Here is a 14,972-nt window from a genome sequence, read left to right as displayed (position 1 = left end):
AAAGGATTACTCCTAAAGAATTATGTGAGAGGAAGAGACGGGCCACAGTCTGAAAAAAGTCAGCATTTTTTATAAATGAAAAGCCTGAAGTTAATTCTCAAAAATACTTGATCTGAGTTATATTTGGAGTCTGCAGTTGAAAATAGGAACTGAGGGGTGGTATTTAAGTGTAGCTAAAAAAAGAGCATCAACTGTTGCCTGGAGTAGGTGAGCTCTCTTCAAGAGAAGGTCCTGGAGACCTGGTAGCAACAGTCTCTATGGAGGAAACTGGCTTGAATGCTTATCCTGGTAGAAGCAGGCAAGCCTTTCAAGAGAAAAGCTGCCTTAGCAAGCTTTTAAAGAGAAAAGCTTTAAAGGTCTTGGCTTAAAATATGGGATGCGGCTTTGTTGAGTAAAATGCACCAAGCTGAGTTGTGATACGAGGTCCAGGTCCGTGTGTGTTTCTGCTCTGCTTTCCCCATGGAGATCCGGATGCAGGCTGCTGCTTCTGGTCTGGTTCCAACCTTGAATGAAGACGGTGACGATGAGAAAGAGCATACTTGGAAATAGCTGAAGGTCTACATGTCATGTTCATGCTCTAGGAAAAAATCTATCAGAAAGAAGTCTGTTAGAACATTTTGACAGAACAGATGCTGATTAAAGAGTACAAACAGATTTTTAACCAAAAAAAAAAGAAAAGAGTTTGAGTAGGAGAAAGGGAAGGTAGTAATCATTACAGGTCCTGTAATGGAATATTAATGATTCCCAGATAGAGTTCATTTTAATTTGATCATGAAGAAGTGCTACAGAATTTCATATTCAGGTGCATCCACGGAGGTTAGAACGTTCATATGTTTGGAAGATTTTTTAATTTCATGATACAGTCCACCAGGGTCTGTGCTCTTGTCACTCGGGCATGGGCCTGTGGTATTGATATGAATGTCGGCGGTCACGTTGTGAGTTTAAACTGTCCCCCTTTGCTCATGATGTACCAGATGGGGATGGCAGGGATGGACTTCTTTCAACAGGCCTGCAGCTCAGTGGCTAATAAAGTATCACAGCGGATGGTCCATCCTCAACACAGAGACGCATATTTTAATTGAAAGACATTTGTAGCTGTACAATAAAAAAAATCACAAAGGAAAACAATTTGATTTGTGGCTGTATTAATGCTTCACTTATGTAAATGTCTGTTGTCTGAAAAAGACCCAAAAGTTGAAAATGCAAAAAATTTAAAAGAACTCTGAACGGCCAGAATAAATGGGTGTTGTGGAGTCTGTGTAACACACATTACAAATTTTACTCAGGTCCTCATTTATGGTCTCTTTTAATAATAACCAAAATTGTTTCTTTGAAATTTTGGCCTCATCTTCCTCCCTGGCTTTTCCAAGCCAATGGCCATGTGGATGTCATTTTACAGATAGGTGCCTAAAACTGGGGATCTGGACCTGGGCACCTCCCACTGGTCATCTCAGAGCCAGCTCACCCTTCCTGAAACAAAGTTAATAAAACAGAATATTCAGGTTGCTATTTAAATTTTAAATTGAACTTATTTTGAAGAAACAGTTGTTTTTCCAGTTTAGCCAGGAACTAGAAGGATGACTTGCAAGGAGTGCTATCAGTGAGGTAAATGGACCTTACCAAGTAGTGACGATAATGAGGCCAAGAGAAAGGGGAAACCCCAAAAGCCTGGGTCTCCACCTGCAGCGGCTGGAGTTGTTTTGGTGAAGGCGCAGGCCGAGGTGGGTAGTCAGCAACTTCTCAGAGTGTGCTGTAGGGCGGCGGGGTAATGGATGGGCTGAGTGAGTCATCTGAAACATTACATCATGTTTACTTAGTTTGATTAAGGACACCAGGAGTGTGAAATGGATTTGGGAAGATTGCCAGCAACTGTTTTATAAAGATTTTGCCATTTGAAGAAATTAACTTCAATCAGAAAATCCATTAATATAGAATAATTCACTTCTCTACCAGAAGACATTCTTGAACTCCATTCTCTGTCAGTGTTGGATTTTTATTGTTGCTGTTTTAAAGTTTTTGTTTGCTTTAGCTGTTTTAACATTTACCCTTCTCTTCGCACCTCCCACAGACAGCAGCGTCATTTTTGTGCCTCAGACACACTGCCGTTTGAGGAAGCCACCACAGATGATAGTCCCATCTCCTGGGGCAGGTCATTTCACCACGAGGTCCCTTAATGCTAGAAGCATTTATTCCTCAAGAATGCAGCATGGGTACATTGTTACTCTTCTTTCCCTCTTTTTCTTTCACTTGAATTGAAACACAATTCAAAGGTAAATCTCTTATCCCCAAAGTATTACCTTGAAGGGTTATCTGTGTTTCAGTTTGTTGGTCATATGTTGTAGACTTGGGCAAAAAAGTCATCTTTAAAAACAGTTGTCTGACTTTGGATTAGATGCTACTGCTGGTCACTAGTATGTGACCATCCCCCCCACCTCCCCACCCCTATTCTTTGACAGAGACTCTTGCCATTATACATAGTGTTGTTCCAGGACAAATCAGATATTCAAAAAAATATTGGTGAAAGAACTGACTGCAGTTTTACAAAAAACCCAGGGCTATGACTTTTGACCATGTGAGCACTATGTGACCAACTTGATATGTACAGAATTATGAATGTGTGTGGATGTATACATGCATCTGTCTTTTTTGGTCTTTTTTTGGTGGGGGGGGATCCATAGTTTTAATCAGATTTTCAGAAGGATCTTTATTTCCCACCAAGATTGAGAGCTGTAGACCTAGGACTGTCCCAGAGTGGAAACTTGTAGCTTATTTTAATTAAAATAAAAAACTTAGAAGAAAGGGTTTTTTTCTTTCCCCTGTGCACTTTATTCATTCATAGAGGCCCTGATACGCGTCTCTGTGCTGGATTCATGTGTGCAGCCCTTAATAAGACAGACACAGGCCACGCCCTCTTGGAGCTCGAAATTTGGTAGAGAAAACAAGTATTGGACCCATGATTATTCAGATAAGGAAATACTTTACTCAAAATTACGCTAATTGTATTTAGTTATGGGAGATGAAAAAATGTTGGCCTAAAACTCAGGATTCAAAAAACTAAGATCATGGCATCCAGTCCCATCACTTCCTGGCAAATAGATGGGGAAACAGTGACAGATTTTATTTTCTTGGGCTCCAGAATCACTGCAGATGGTGACTGCAGCCATGAAAGTAAAAAACGCTTGCTCCTTGGAAGAAAAGCTATGACCAAACTAGACAGCACATTAAAAAGCAGAGACATTACTTTGCTGACAAAATTGCGTCTAGTCAAAGCTATGGTTTTTCCAGTAGTCATGTATGGATGTGAGAGTTGGACTATAAAGAAAGCTGAGTGCTGAAGAATTGATGCTTTTGAGAAGACTCTTGAGAGTCCCTGGGACTGCAAGGAGATCCAGTCAATCCTAAAGGAAATCAGTCTTGAATATTCATTGGAAGGACTGATGCTGAAGCTGAAACTCCAATCCTTTGGCCACCTGATGCGAAGAGCTGACTCATTGGAAAAGACCCCGATGCTGGGAAAGATTGAAGGCTGGAGAAGAAGGGGACAACAGAGGATGAGATGGTTAGATGGCATCACTGACTTGATGGACATGAGTTTGAACAAGCTCTGGGAGTTGGTGATAGACAGTGAAGTCTGGCGTGCTGCAGTCCATGGGGTCACAAAGAGTCAGACATGACTGAGTGACTGAACTGAACTGAACTGATGGAATAGTTACTTAATAAATTTGCCATATATGGCAAAAGTCAGAAGCTGGATCAAGATGAAATCTGATAGGATTCATGAGTTCCTGCTTTGCTAAAGACTATGCTAAATATATTGAGGAAAGCTAGGATGAGTAAGATATGCATCCAGCTCTGGAGGAATTCTTAATCTAGTCTAGTGATTCTCAAATCCTGCCACACATTCAGATCATTTGAGACAGGACAAAAAGTGCGCCGACGTATTCTCACTCATGTAGAAACCCTTAAAATGGCATAGACACTTCAGAGAATGATCTTTAACTAAACATACATTTACCCTATGATCCAGCAGTTCAAGGGAAATGAAAGCATGTCACCAAAATATTCATAGCAGCTTTATTCATAATAGCCCCAAACTGTGAACCACCCAAGTGTCCATCAACCGGGAGCAGATAAGCTATAGTGGAGTGTTACAGTGTGTGATATTCAATAAAAAGGAGTGGAGTGCCTGTATACACAACAGCATGGAGAAGGAGACCTTACAGCAGCATATGCAACGCACGGCTCTGTTACAGAGGGTCCTAGTGCAGGCAAAACTAACCTTCAGTGGAAAACCGAAATCAGAACTGTGGTTAACTCTGGGCATGTGAGGGTGGGAATTACCTGGAGATGGACTTGCAGGAACTTCATGAAGTGATGCTAGTATTACAAAATGTTAGGGAAAATGTCAGAGAGCGACTAAGTAAAAATTTGATATTTTCTCCCTTTCCTGGCCTCATCTCCCTCAGCAGTTTTATCTGGGAATAGATTATGTGCATTTGAAAAGCTTCTCAGGTGATTCTGATCTGATGTCCACTGAAATTTCGACTGGTAAATAGGATAAAGGACAGAAGAAGGCATTTTAGTTTTCTATTTCTGTTGTTAATGAATTTCCACAAATGTAAACAACACAGCTTGAATATCTTAACCATTCTGTAGGTTGGAGGTTTGGGTTGGCCTGTATTCTTCTGGGTTTCACAGGAACAAAATCAAGTGCAGGGAGGCCCGTGTTGCTGTCCGTAAACTCTGAGGGCGGATCTCCTTATAAGTTTATTCAGGTTGCTGACGGAAGTCAGTTCCATGTGGCTGCAGGACCGAGGTCCCAGTCTCCTTGCTGGCTGTGCCCAGAGGGCTGTCACAGCCTCTGGAGGCCACGCACAGTCCTTGTCGTCCATCTTCAGACCCGCAACCACGGGTCACGAGCTTCTCACTCTTCGTGTCTCTCGCTGCACCTTTGGCCCCATTTTCCTATTCTCTTCTTTTGGCACATCTCCTAAGTGATGGTTCTGCCTTCCTCTTTGCTTTGAAGAGCTTGTTTAAATACTGATGCATGAACCCCTCCCTTCCCCCCGGCCCCATGTAATCCAAAATAACCTTCCAGTATTAAGGTCAGCTAATCAGCAGCCTTAATTCTACCTGCGGAGTTCCATCCCAGTAGCACCTAAGTGAGCTTTTAGCTCAGTATCCAGGAAATGAGAATCTTGGGGGCCAGTGTCTTTTGAATTCTGCCTGTAGTAGAGAGTTACATGGAAAATGCTATGGGTTTTTAGAATAAAGAAAAAAGACTTCCAACAGGAGAGCATCCAGGAAGCCTCTTTCAAGGAGGGAGCACTTAGTTGTCATTCAAGGCAGTTCTAATGGATGCTGCGGAGCCAGAATAAAAGAGAGAACTGGGGGTGGGGCGGGTGGGTAATGGTTTAAGTGCTGGAGTGGAGGCAGGAAGCATGATGACCACCTGTCACGCCCTTGGCGCAGCCTTTATCCAAGAACTGCATTCCGTGTGTGTTATTGTTTATGCTGAGTCATTCAGGCCACTGTCAGATTAACAGGAGATATTTTTAGATCAAAGTAGAGAAATAGGAGGAATGTCAAAAAGGTACACGCTTAATGTATACAAATATTTTTAAAAGGCCTGGGGCAATTTTGTAGTATGATTTTTGTATCACCTTCTATCTGGCTATCATAAGTAGAATTACATGTGAAAGTCTAAAAAGTTATTTAAGTATTTCTAAATTTTTTTTAAGACTTCAAATCTGACTGATGAAAACCAGGGGATGTGGCCTTCCTTTGTACGTCACCACAGTGGACCATTCTCAGTGGACTTTGTATTCTGCTTGGGTGGACAGTGACCTCAGTAACATTACAGCTTCTGTGGAGAGTTGCGGTGGGCCTGCGGCATCTATCTAAAACCTATGGCCTGTTGACTGATTGTTATAACCACCCACATAAAGGAAAAATCCCGTTTACAAGGACTAACTACTCTGTGATACTTATCTTCTTTCTTTCTTTCTTTTTTTACCTATTGGAATTTAATTGTTTTGCAATGTTGTGTTGGCGTCTGCTGTACAACGAAGTGAATCAGCTACATGCATCCCCTCCCTCTTGGGCTCCCCCCCCCCCGCCCCGCCCCATCCCAGGCCTCAGGTCATCACGGAGCAGCAAGCTGAGCTCCCTGTGCTAGGCAGCAGCTTCCCCTGAGCCGTCGGTTTTACACCTGGGGGTGTATATATGTCAGTGCTTCTCTCCCAATTCATCTCACCGTCCCCTTTCCGCTTTGGGTCCTCGAGTCCATTCTCTACCTTTGAGTCTCTGCTCCTGCCCTGCAAACAGGCTGTTTTAGAAAGGATTGTGTTTTTGTTTTGAAAGGAAGGCATGCATCTCTACAGAAAGTCTTAACAATACTTCCTGCCAGCCTTTTAAAAATACAAAGGTTATAACTGCCTGTGGTCATTTTTATTCACCCTTCGAAAGCATGTGTACATAAGGGCTGACATACTGAAACCAGCAAGCTAGCTGGTATTTTTTGCCAAAACTGGGTGGGAGATATAGAATGCAAATGGAACGTCCTGGTGACAAAAAGCCAAGAGGTCTTTTCATGGGGATCAACAAGTTAGGCCTTTCTCTGTGATTCACAGTTCGCTCTTTAAACTTCTGGTGGCACAGAGCCTTCCAGAGTCTTTCCAAACCTGTCTTCCTGTCCTTTGCCAGCTTTTGCTTCTTTCCTTCTTTTCCCATCTTGGCCCCACACCCAAAGTGTTGGTCGTGATGATCAGAGGTCTGCTAGGGGAGGCCCATCCTTTCTGGGAGTTGCTTCGTGTGTCCTGACTAAGCAGTGGACCCAAGGGCGGCTGATGAACCGTCTGCGCCTGCGCGGGAATGCTTCCTTTCCACACGTCTATTTTGCCATGATCCTGAGCCCCTGTGCTCTGATTAAAGCTTTATACTTTCATACTCAAAGATTCCCTGGAACTGCTTCTGATTTCATCTTCTTCCATTCATTTTCCGCTTTAATATGCTTAAATATATTTTCTGATAGCTCTAAGAGATTGCCACTGCTTCACTGATTTCTTCCTCTTCATATTTCTACAGTACTATTGACTTTGAGGAGATATATATATATATATATATTTTTTTTTTTTTCCTCCACCACATCAGTTTCATGTTTTTCATGTTTTTCTTTAGGAAAAACTCAATTAAAAACATATCAAACCAAACCTTTGGAAACTCCCCTACACAGATTGTTGAGGTTCTTGTATTTTCTTTGTTTGTAGTACTGAGTTAAAAGCTTAATTTAAAGATCCTTCTATTAAGTGGTGTTAGTACTCCTAAAGGTACCCACCTATATTTTTATGAAAAGGCCAAACTCAGATTTATGGTGTTTTTATGTTATTATTAAAAAGTAGAGAATTATTTAGCAATATTTTCATTTGAGGAGAAATTCCCAATCTTAAAAAGACAATAAAACTTTACATTATTTCCTGTGAGCAAAGGAGGCCAAGAGTTGGCAATTGAGACTATAACTCTCTGCATGTACTAAGATTAACACATAAGCAAATAAAGTGCATATGATAAGAGCCAGGTATCTCTCTATATATTCAGTCACCAAGTTGTGTCCAACTCTTTGCAACCCCACAGACTGCAGCGCACCAGGCTTCCCTGTCCTTCACCATCTCATGGAGTTTAAATTCATGTCCACCCCCTTCTCCTCCTGCCTTCAATCTTTCCCAGCATCAGGGTCTTTTCCAGTGAGTTGGCTCTTTGCATCAGGTGGCCAAAGTATTGGAGCTTCAGCTTCAGCATCAGTCCTTCCAATGACTATTCAGGGTTGATTTCCTTTAGGATTGACTGGTTTGATCTCCTTGCAGTCCAAGGGACTCTCCAGAGTGTTCTCCAGCATCACAATTCCAAAGCATCAGTTCTTCAGCGCTCAGCCTTTATTGTGGTCCAGCTCTCACATCCGTACATGACTACTATAGTTTTTAATGTATAGATGGATGCAGCTGGCATGTAGGCATAAGTTAGAGATTTCCTAGCTCTGCCTGCTAAGGGTTCTAGAATCAGTGACCCCCAGTAGCCATGACTAGTCTTGTAGCTAGACCTTGGTTTTTAAATATCATTTACCAGTAAAAGGACCAGGTCTCTTTGGAGAAGTGTTTGGCTCTCCGCCTGGGGCAGGGAAAATACAAGAGTCACAGAACATCTTGTGGTGCCAGAAAGGGGGTGGCCTGTCAAAAGGGCACTCCAGCCAGCTGGAGGGGCTCTGAGTGGCCAGCCCTGGGCAGTCAGAGCAAGAAGTGATAGTCTCAGATTATGCCCCACAGAGCAAAAGAAATGTCCACCAAATGTGTTTAAATGGTACAGAAGAGGCAGCTTTTGCTTACAGAAAAATTTTAGTTAATGCCTGTAACAGCAAAGAGGGAAACTGAATATCATCGTTAGGCAAATACCACAGTGATTGTTGCACACGAGGATCATTGATGGATGCTCAAGTTTGTGGGTGAAAGTTTGAGGAGAAACAGGATATTTGCATAGTCTCAAATTGTCTCTCTCAGGTATTAACTACAAAGGGCAAAATAGGAACTTTGCAGTGTAGACACCAACGCATAGCACCTTGACCAATTGATCAGGGTTAACCTTGCCAGTGGTAAGACATGGATGTCACAAAGCCTGTGGTGTGATGTACTGAAAAGGACACAGCATCACATCTGTGCCGTCCTTCCCCAAATGCCTGAACTCAGTGCGAACGCAGGAAACACTGACCCAGCTCCTACTGAGGAATATTCCACACTATAGCCAACCAGCCCTCCTTAGAGTGTCACGGCCATGAAAGACTGACCAGCTATCACAGACTGGAGGAGACCAAGAGAACACAACTGCTAAATAGAGCACAGGACCTTGGAATAGAAAAGGGCAGTAATGAAAAACCAGTGAAATTCAAATAGGATCTGTAGTTTAGTTAATAATACAGTACCAATGTTAATTTCCTGGTTTTGATAATTATAGTACAGTTATATAAGATGTTAACATTAAGGGAAGGCTGGGTGAAGGGTATACAGGAGCTCTGTACCATTTGTACAACTTTTTTGTAAGTCTAAAATATTTCAAAATAAAAAGGATGCTGGATACTTAAATGTACAGAGATACATATGCAAGGACACTAATTGCAGCGTTGTTTACAAGAGCAAGAAATTAAAAATAACACAGATGTCCATCACTTAGAGATTAGTTATGTTATATTCATATAATTAAGAGTTATTAAAAAGAGCTGGATAGCATGATGTGTAGTTGATACGGTTTTCACAGTGATGAAATGGGTACACAGTGTGACCTCACTTGGGCTGCCTGGACTCTCATCCCATCTCCAACACCTCATGTGAATTCTGTGACCCTGGGAAAGAATTATTCCTCCTCTCTCTGTTCATCAGTTTCCTCATTTGTGAGTTGGGAATAATGATAGTGTCAACTTATGGACTGGCTATGAAGATTAAATGTGAAAGCCCATATAAAGCACTTGGGATAATACTTAGCATATAGTATTGATAAAATATTAATACTTTATTATCTTCTAGGAGCAAATGGGGAAAACCCCCAATATAACATGAAACAACAAATGATGCCATTTCTGTTAAATTTTGTATATATGTATGAATCTTAGAGATTAGATAATAATGTGTTTAATGATGGTACTGTTGGGGGGCAGCAAATTAGGGAACTTCACTTTCTGAGTTAAATATTTAAAGGTTTATTTTCCATAGAATACACAGAGCAGTATATATGGCAGTTTTTAGAAGAAGCCTGCTATTCAATAGAAGTTATTAAGAAATAAAATGGTATCTCTAAGGCTAACAGAATTGAATGGTCATCCCAAAAGAGTGTCCAAGATCATATGACTTAGTGGAAAGTACAGGGCCTGACTCTCCCCTTGGCCAGCATCTTTAATCCCCTGGAACATGATTCTTGATTTGGAGAAAGACAAACTTAATGACTCGAGCTTATAATTCTAGGCTGTGAGAGGTTATTGTGAGAAAGGGTATAACAAGCTCTTTGTCTTCATGGGAGATAAACCAAAAGGCCTAAATTGTAGATTAGTCAGAAACAAGTAAGTCTGATAATTTTCGTTAGAAGAATTAAACCCTGGAGTAGGTCACCAACTTGATGTGCTCTTCAGGCTTACAGTCGTAAACAGGAGAGAGATCAAATGCTTCTTGACCCCTGGGGAGTGGGGGCCCACCTTAGTTATGATGGGAGCACTAATATCTTAACAAAAGCCATCTGTATTTAGGTATAGCATAAGATAGAATACGTGGAAATATATATGTACATGACTGCATATTTTCAAAGATATGCCTGTATTCTTAATTTGGTTATGACATCAGTTACTTGATGATTATAAGGTCTTGTTTTGTTTTTCCCATGCTTGCACTAGTGCCTGTGGTTCTTTGTAGTGCTGGAGCTCTAAGCCTGACCATCCTGATTTAAGTGTGTTGAGGTGGTGGCTCAGACAGTAAAGAATCCACCTGCAATGCGGAAGACCTGGGTTCAATCCCTGGGTTGGGAAGATCCCCTGGAGGAGGGCATGGCAACCCACTCCAGTATTCTTGCCTGGAGAATCCCCATGGACAGAGGAGCCTCGCAGGCTACAGTCCATGGGGTCGCAAAGAGTCGGATGCAGCTAAGCACAGGTCCCTGCAGTGGATTTCAGGCCCATCTGTCTGTGTGATTTTGAGCAGTACAGGGTTTCTAAAAGGACCGCAGTTGGAATAGGATGCAATGTCAAAAGTAAGTGTTTGCTCGGGATATAGGAAAACCATTCCAAGAATGAGGATAAGAGGTGAAAAACTCTTCTGTTCTCTTGCATTTGTAATTCTCTTTCATATCTTCCCTATTAATATACTGCTCAAAGTTGAATCACCAAAGCTTTCCAAGGAAAAAAGTGATAATGTTGAAAGCACATTTTCTTCACTTGACTCTTGATAATGTTTTTACACATTATTTATCCTTTTTTCCCACAATACTTTTGTTTAAATATATAATACTGATTGACCTATTTTTTAAATCATTTCAATTTCATTTAAGTTTCACATTCTCCTTTGGGACTCCACCTGCTTTTTTCTTCTGTTTGCAGTCTTGACTGTTTCATCGTTAGTAACTGGATGTCAGAACATTTGCCTTTTATGACTGAGTTAGATGCAATGCACTGAAGCCCATATTGTTATTCTGTAATCTCTGGAGAGCTTACAGTAGATGAGAGGGGGGCATTCCAACATTTATTGTGCTACTAATGCTGCTAGATAATTTTAGCACAAGATTGAATTTTAGGATATTTTATTTTAAAGGTACCGCTATATATAGCAAGTGCCAACATGCAAGTGTAGAGTCTGTACATTGCGCAGCACAGTTCCAGGGTTTGTGGAGTTTTTCCAGACATCTTAGTTTCTCAAATTCTAGGATTTTAATATCAGATAAAACCGGCGAGCTTCAGTGAGCACTGTTCTGAAGGTGGGTCATGACAGTAACTAGCCCTGGGAAAAGAGCAGTAGACTCTGAGCCTGCCGCTGGTTGGACAAATGAATGAAGCATACTCTGAGGCCCTCCTCTCCAGCTGCAGCATGGAGGTGGCATTACCTCCTCTGAACAGCTGTTTTAAGGATTAAGTTAGATTGCATATGTCAAAATGTTTAGCACATCCTCTGGCTTATCACTAGCACCTATAAGTCTTTCCCCTTCCCTAACTTGCTCTAATCTACTTTTTGCCCAGCGTCTTCTAAGATTTAACAGACAACAGAGCACATTCTCTCATGTTTTTGATTATGAACCTTTTTAGGAGCTTTTACTCTTCCTTTCATTCCTTTAATTGTTGTTCATTGTGCAGAACATCTTTCTAGAGGGCGGAGCCAGGCCTCTGCTGAGGAAGCACCTCAGCATTTGTTCACACTCAGGAGACACTGTGGGGGGGTGTGGCAAGCAGGAGAGCTGGACCCCACGGGCGCCTGAAGGTGTGGGCGCGTTAGGACCAGCTGCACAGGGGAGGTGGAAGTGACGACTGAGCAAAATCAGGAGGAGTCGGAGACAGAACAGCAGGGATGGAGGAGAGTAATTTGTTCATTGGTTTGGGGGCTGTATGGGTGAGAGGGTTTCTGGGTGACTCCTGGGACTTAGGTGTCTGGTGGGGCCATTTCTCTGAAGTCAGTAATTGTTGTTATTGCTTAGTTGCTCAGTCATGTCCAATTCTTTGCAACCCCATGGGCTGTAGCCTGCTAGGCCCCTCTGTCCTTGGGATTTTCCAGACAAAAATACTGCAGTGGGTTGCCATTTTCTTCTCCAGGAGATCTTCCTGGACCAGGGAGTGAATCCACATCTTTTGCATTGGCAGGCAGATTATTTACCACGAGCCACTAGGAATACAGAGCCCTTTTATTAGAGCTGGAGGTAATGTTAAAAAGAAACTTCCCTGTGGCTCAGGTGGTAAAGAGTCTGCCTGCAGTGTTGGAGACCCGAGTTTGAGCCCTGGGTAAGTACTCTCCCTGCTTTAACAGTTCAGTGATTTGATTGCTAAAAGAGACCCTGAAAAATAGGACTCAAGATGTGCTGCACTCTACTTGAGAATTGTACAGGTGAAACGGCAGGGTGTTTCTGTCTGGGTAGCAGGAGAAGGTCACTGCAAGCTGTCAGAATTGAGGGGAATAGTGAAATGGAAGAAAAAGATACAGCTGAGGTCAGATTCTGAGGAGACAGTGACTGGGTGCCAGAACCTGGTCCTGGCAGCAGCCGTGTAGGGGACCCAGGCCGAGTTAACACAGCAGGAGCCGTCAGAGATCAGAGCTGGGAGCAGAAGACAGGCCAGCAGGGGCCTGCTGTGCGGATGAGTCAGGAGCCGGTCCAGAGAACGCCTGGACTGGACGGCAGCTGGGCGTGGCCTGAGGCCCCCGAGAGCTGGCCGCCTCCCTGACACTTCCTTCTTTGACTCATAGCTTACACCTTGCCCTTTCGTTTCTCTGAGTTTTTTCATGAAGAAGAAAGTTGCCGAGCAGTCTATTATCCCAGATTTGATGTTACATCATGAGTGGTGTCTTGAAATTTCTTTTGGAAAGAACCTATGTTCTAAAATTAACTGATAGCATTGACTTCATCTCATCTTTTATATTCTTTAAAAAGTACTTGGTTTATACTTTTGCTAATAAAAATGGAATAACTTAAGAGTTCTGTGACCATGTTTATTAATAGCGCAAGATACGATATTTATAAAATGGAGCTCTTATCTGTAGGTCATTAGATGCATGAAAAATGAAAGTTTAAAAAATAAATTTCAGGGTCTTCCCTGGCAATCTAGTGGTTAATCTACATTGCACCTTCCAATGTAGGGGACATGGGTTCAATCCCTGGTCAGGGAACTAAGATCCCACATGCCATACCACAACTAGAGAACCTGCATGCCCCAACTACAGAGATCATGACATGCTCGAGAACCCACGCCCCACAACTAGAGAGAAGCCCACGCACTGCAGCTAAGACCCAACACAGCCAAAAATAAAGAAATATTTTTTAAAAATAAATAAATTTCAAAGTATATAATCGTCTTCTTCATTTCCAACCCTGTAATAAAGCACAGATGTTTTTATGGTTCCATAGAGTTCAAACAAATGCAGTGTATTTACATTTGATGTTTTCCAGGTTAGCCCAACCCTTTGTTTCTTTAAATACTCATGGTATTTCAACAGTGAGCCTGTAACTAATAATTAAGCATAGGAACACCCATTTTTTCCTTTTATATCTTTGTCTTCTTTCTTCTACACAGATTTGTTTATTGCCTAAAGCTTTTATTTCTGCTGAAGAATCATGTGCCTCTTTGTTACTGTTTATAACTGAACATGGTTTTCAATTTAAATGAATTTTTCAATTGCTTAATATTTTCTTTCTTAAAGATATTTATCACTAAATTTTCATCCATTTGAAAATTTCCTAGTTTTCCGTATATGTCTTGCAAAATGATTTTTGAAAATTGAACTTGTTTATTAATTAAACCACCAGATAAAACCAGCATTTAGATTGCGCTGTTCTCAATAATCTATGATATTTAGGTATCTAAGGACCTTCTTAAAAGGAAAAAAATATTCATTCTCAGGGTAGTTTTCACCTTGTGTGCATGCTTAGTTGCTCAGTCGTGTCTGACTATTTGTGACACTATGGACTGTAAGCCCACCAGGTTCCTCTGTCCATGGGATATCTCAGGCAAAATTAATGGAGTGGGTTGCCATTTTCTTCTCCAAGGGAACTTTCCCTATCCTAGGATCAAACCTGCATCTCCTCCATTGGCAGGTGGATTCTTTACCATTGAGCCGCCTGGGAATCCCAGTTTTCATCTTTCAAATACATTAAAAGACACAATTTTAGAAAAAAATGACTAGCATCTCTCATAGAACACTGTTTTTTTTTTTTTGGCAGGGGTAAGAGGATAGTCAGAGTTCCTGTTTTGAGCAGAGCTTAATATTGTCTGCTTTTTAGCAATCCAAGGAAACCATTTCTGAGAAATGACTAGATCACTAAAGGCTAACCATGTGATGTTCATATATCTCTCATGGAGCCATCCTTCTAGCATCTAACGTAAATCTTCATTTGGGAGCTATGAGAAAGGTGCCTTTTTGTCATTCAAACCTGTTCATGTTATTGTTTACTCTGTGACGGAATTTAAATTTTCAAAATTTAATCTGCAGTATGTGTGGCAGGTACCCTTTATAGTACGGGATGCTCTAGATGGATTTAGATATATCACCTGGTGGATTGTGTCCCCAGAAGAAGCAGCTGTATGCACTAGAACATCCCAGACCAGCCCTGCTGATCTCGATAATGAGGGCTCCATCGTTTTCTAACAGTGAGCTCTAATTTTCCCATTTGGGAGCTAATACAGTGTTTCTCAACTGTGGCTGCATGGTCGCATGTGGGGGAATTATAAACAGAACACAAAGCAAACTAGTGAA

General features: G+C 41.6%; 1 protein-coding gene across 48 annotated transcripts in view; it reads left to right on the top strand.

The window, feature by feature from the left end:
• PSD3 (pleckstrin and Sec7 domain containing 3) overlaps positions 1-14,972 on the top strand; it is a 540,565-nt gene that overhangs the window by 277,894 nt on the left and 247,699 nt on the right. For 3 of the 48 annotated variants that reach the window (XM_081521154.1, XM_081521146.1, XM_081521150.1), the window contains exon 7: positions 2,069-2,293. The exons of 44 other annotated variants lie outside the window; for them this stretch is intronic. In XM_081521154.1, the coding sequence (XP_081377280.1) occupies positions 2,069-2,110 (42 nt within the window). In that variant the 3' untranslated portion in view covers positions 2,111-2,293. Of the gene's footprint in view, positions 1-2,068; positions 2,294-5,741; positions 5,971-14,972 lie in introns of those variants that run through there. One more of the 48 variants, XM_081521148.1, reaches the window with a different exon arrangement.

This window comes from Giraffa tippelskirchi, chromosome 8, assembly GCF_054371585.1.
Source record: "Giraffa tippelskirchi isolate mGirTip1 chromosome 8, T2T-mGirTip1v1.2.pri, whole genome shotgun sequence".
Classification (NCBI taxonomy): Eukaryota; Metazoa; Chordata; class Mammalia; order Artiodactyla; family Giraffidae; genus Giraffa; species Giraffa tippelskirchi.
The sequence above is the reverse complement of the archived record's forward strand: the minus strand, read 5'-3'. Positions and strand labels throughout refer to the sequence as shown.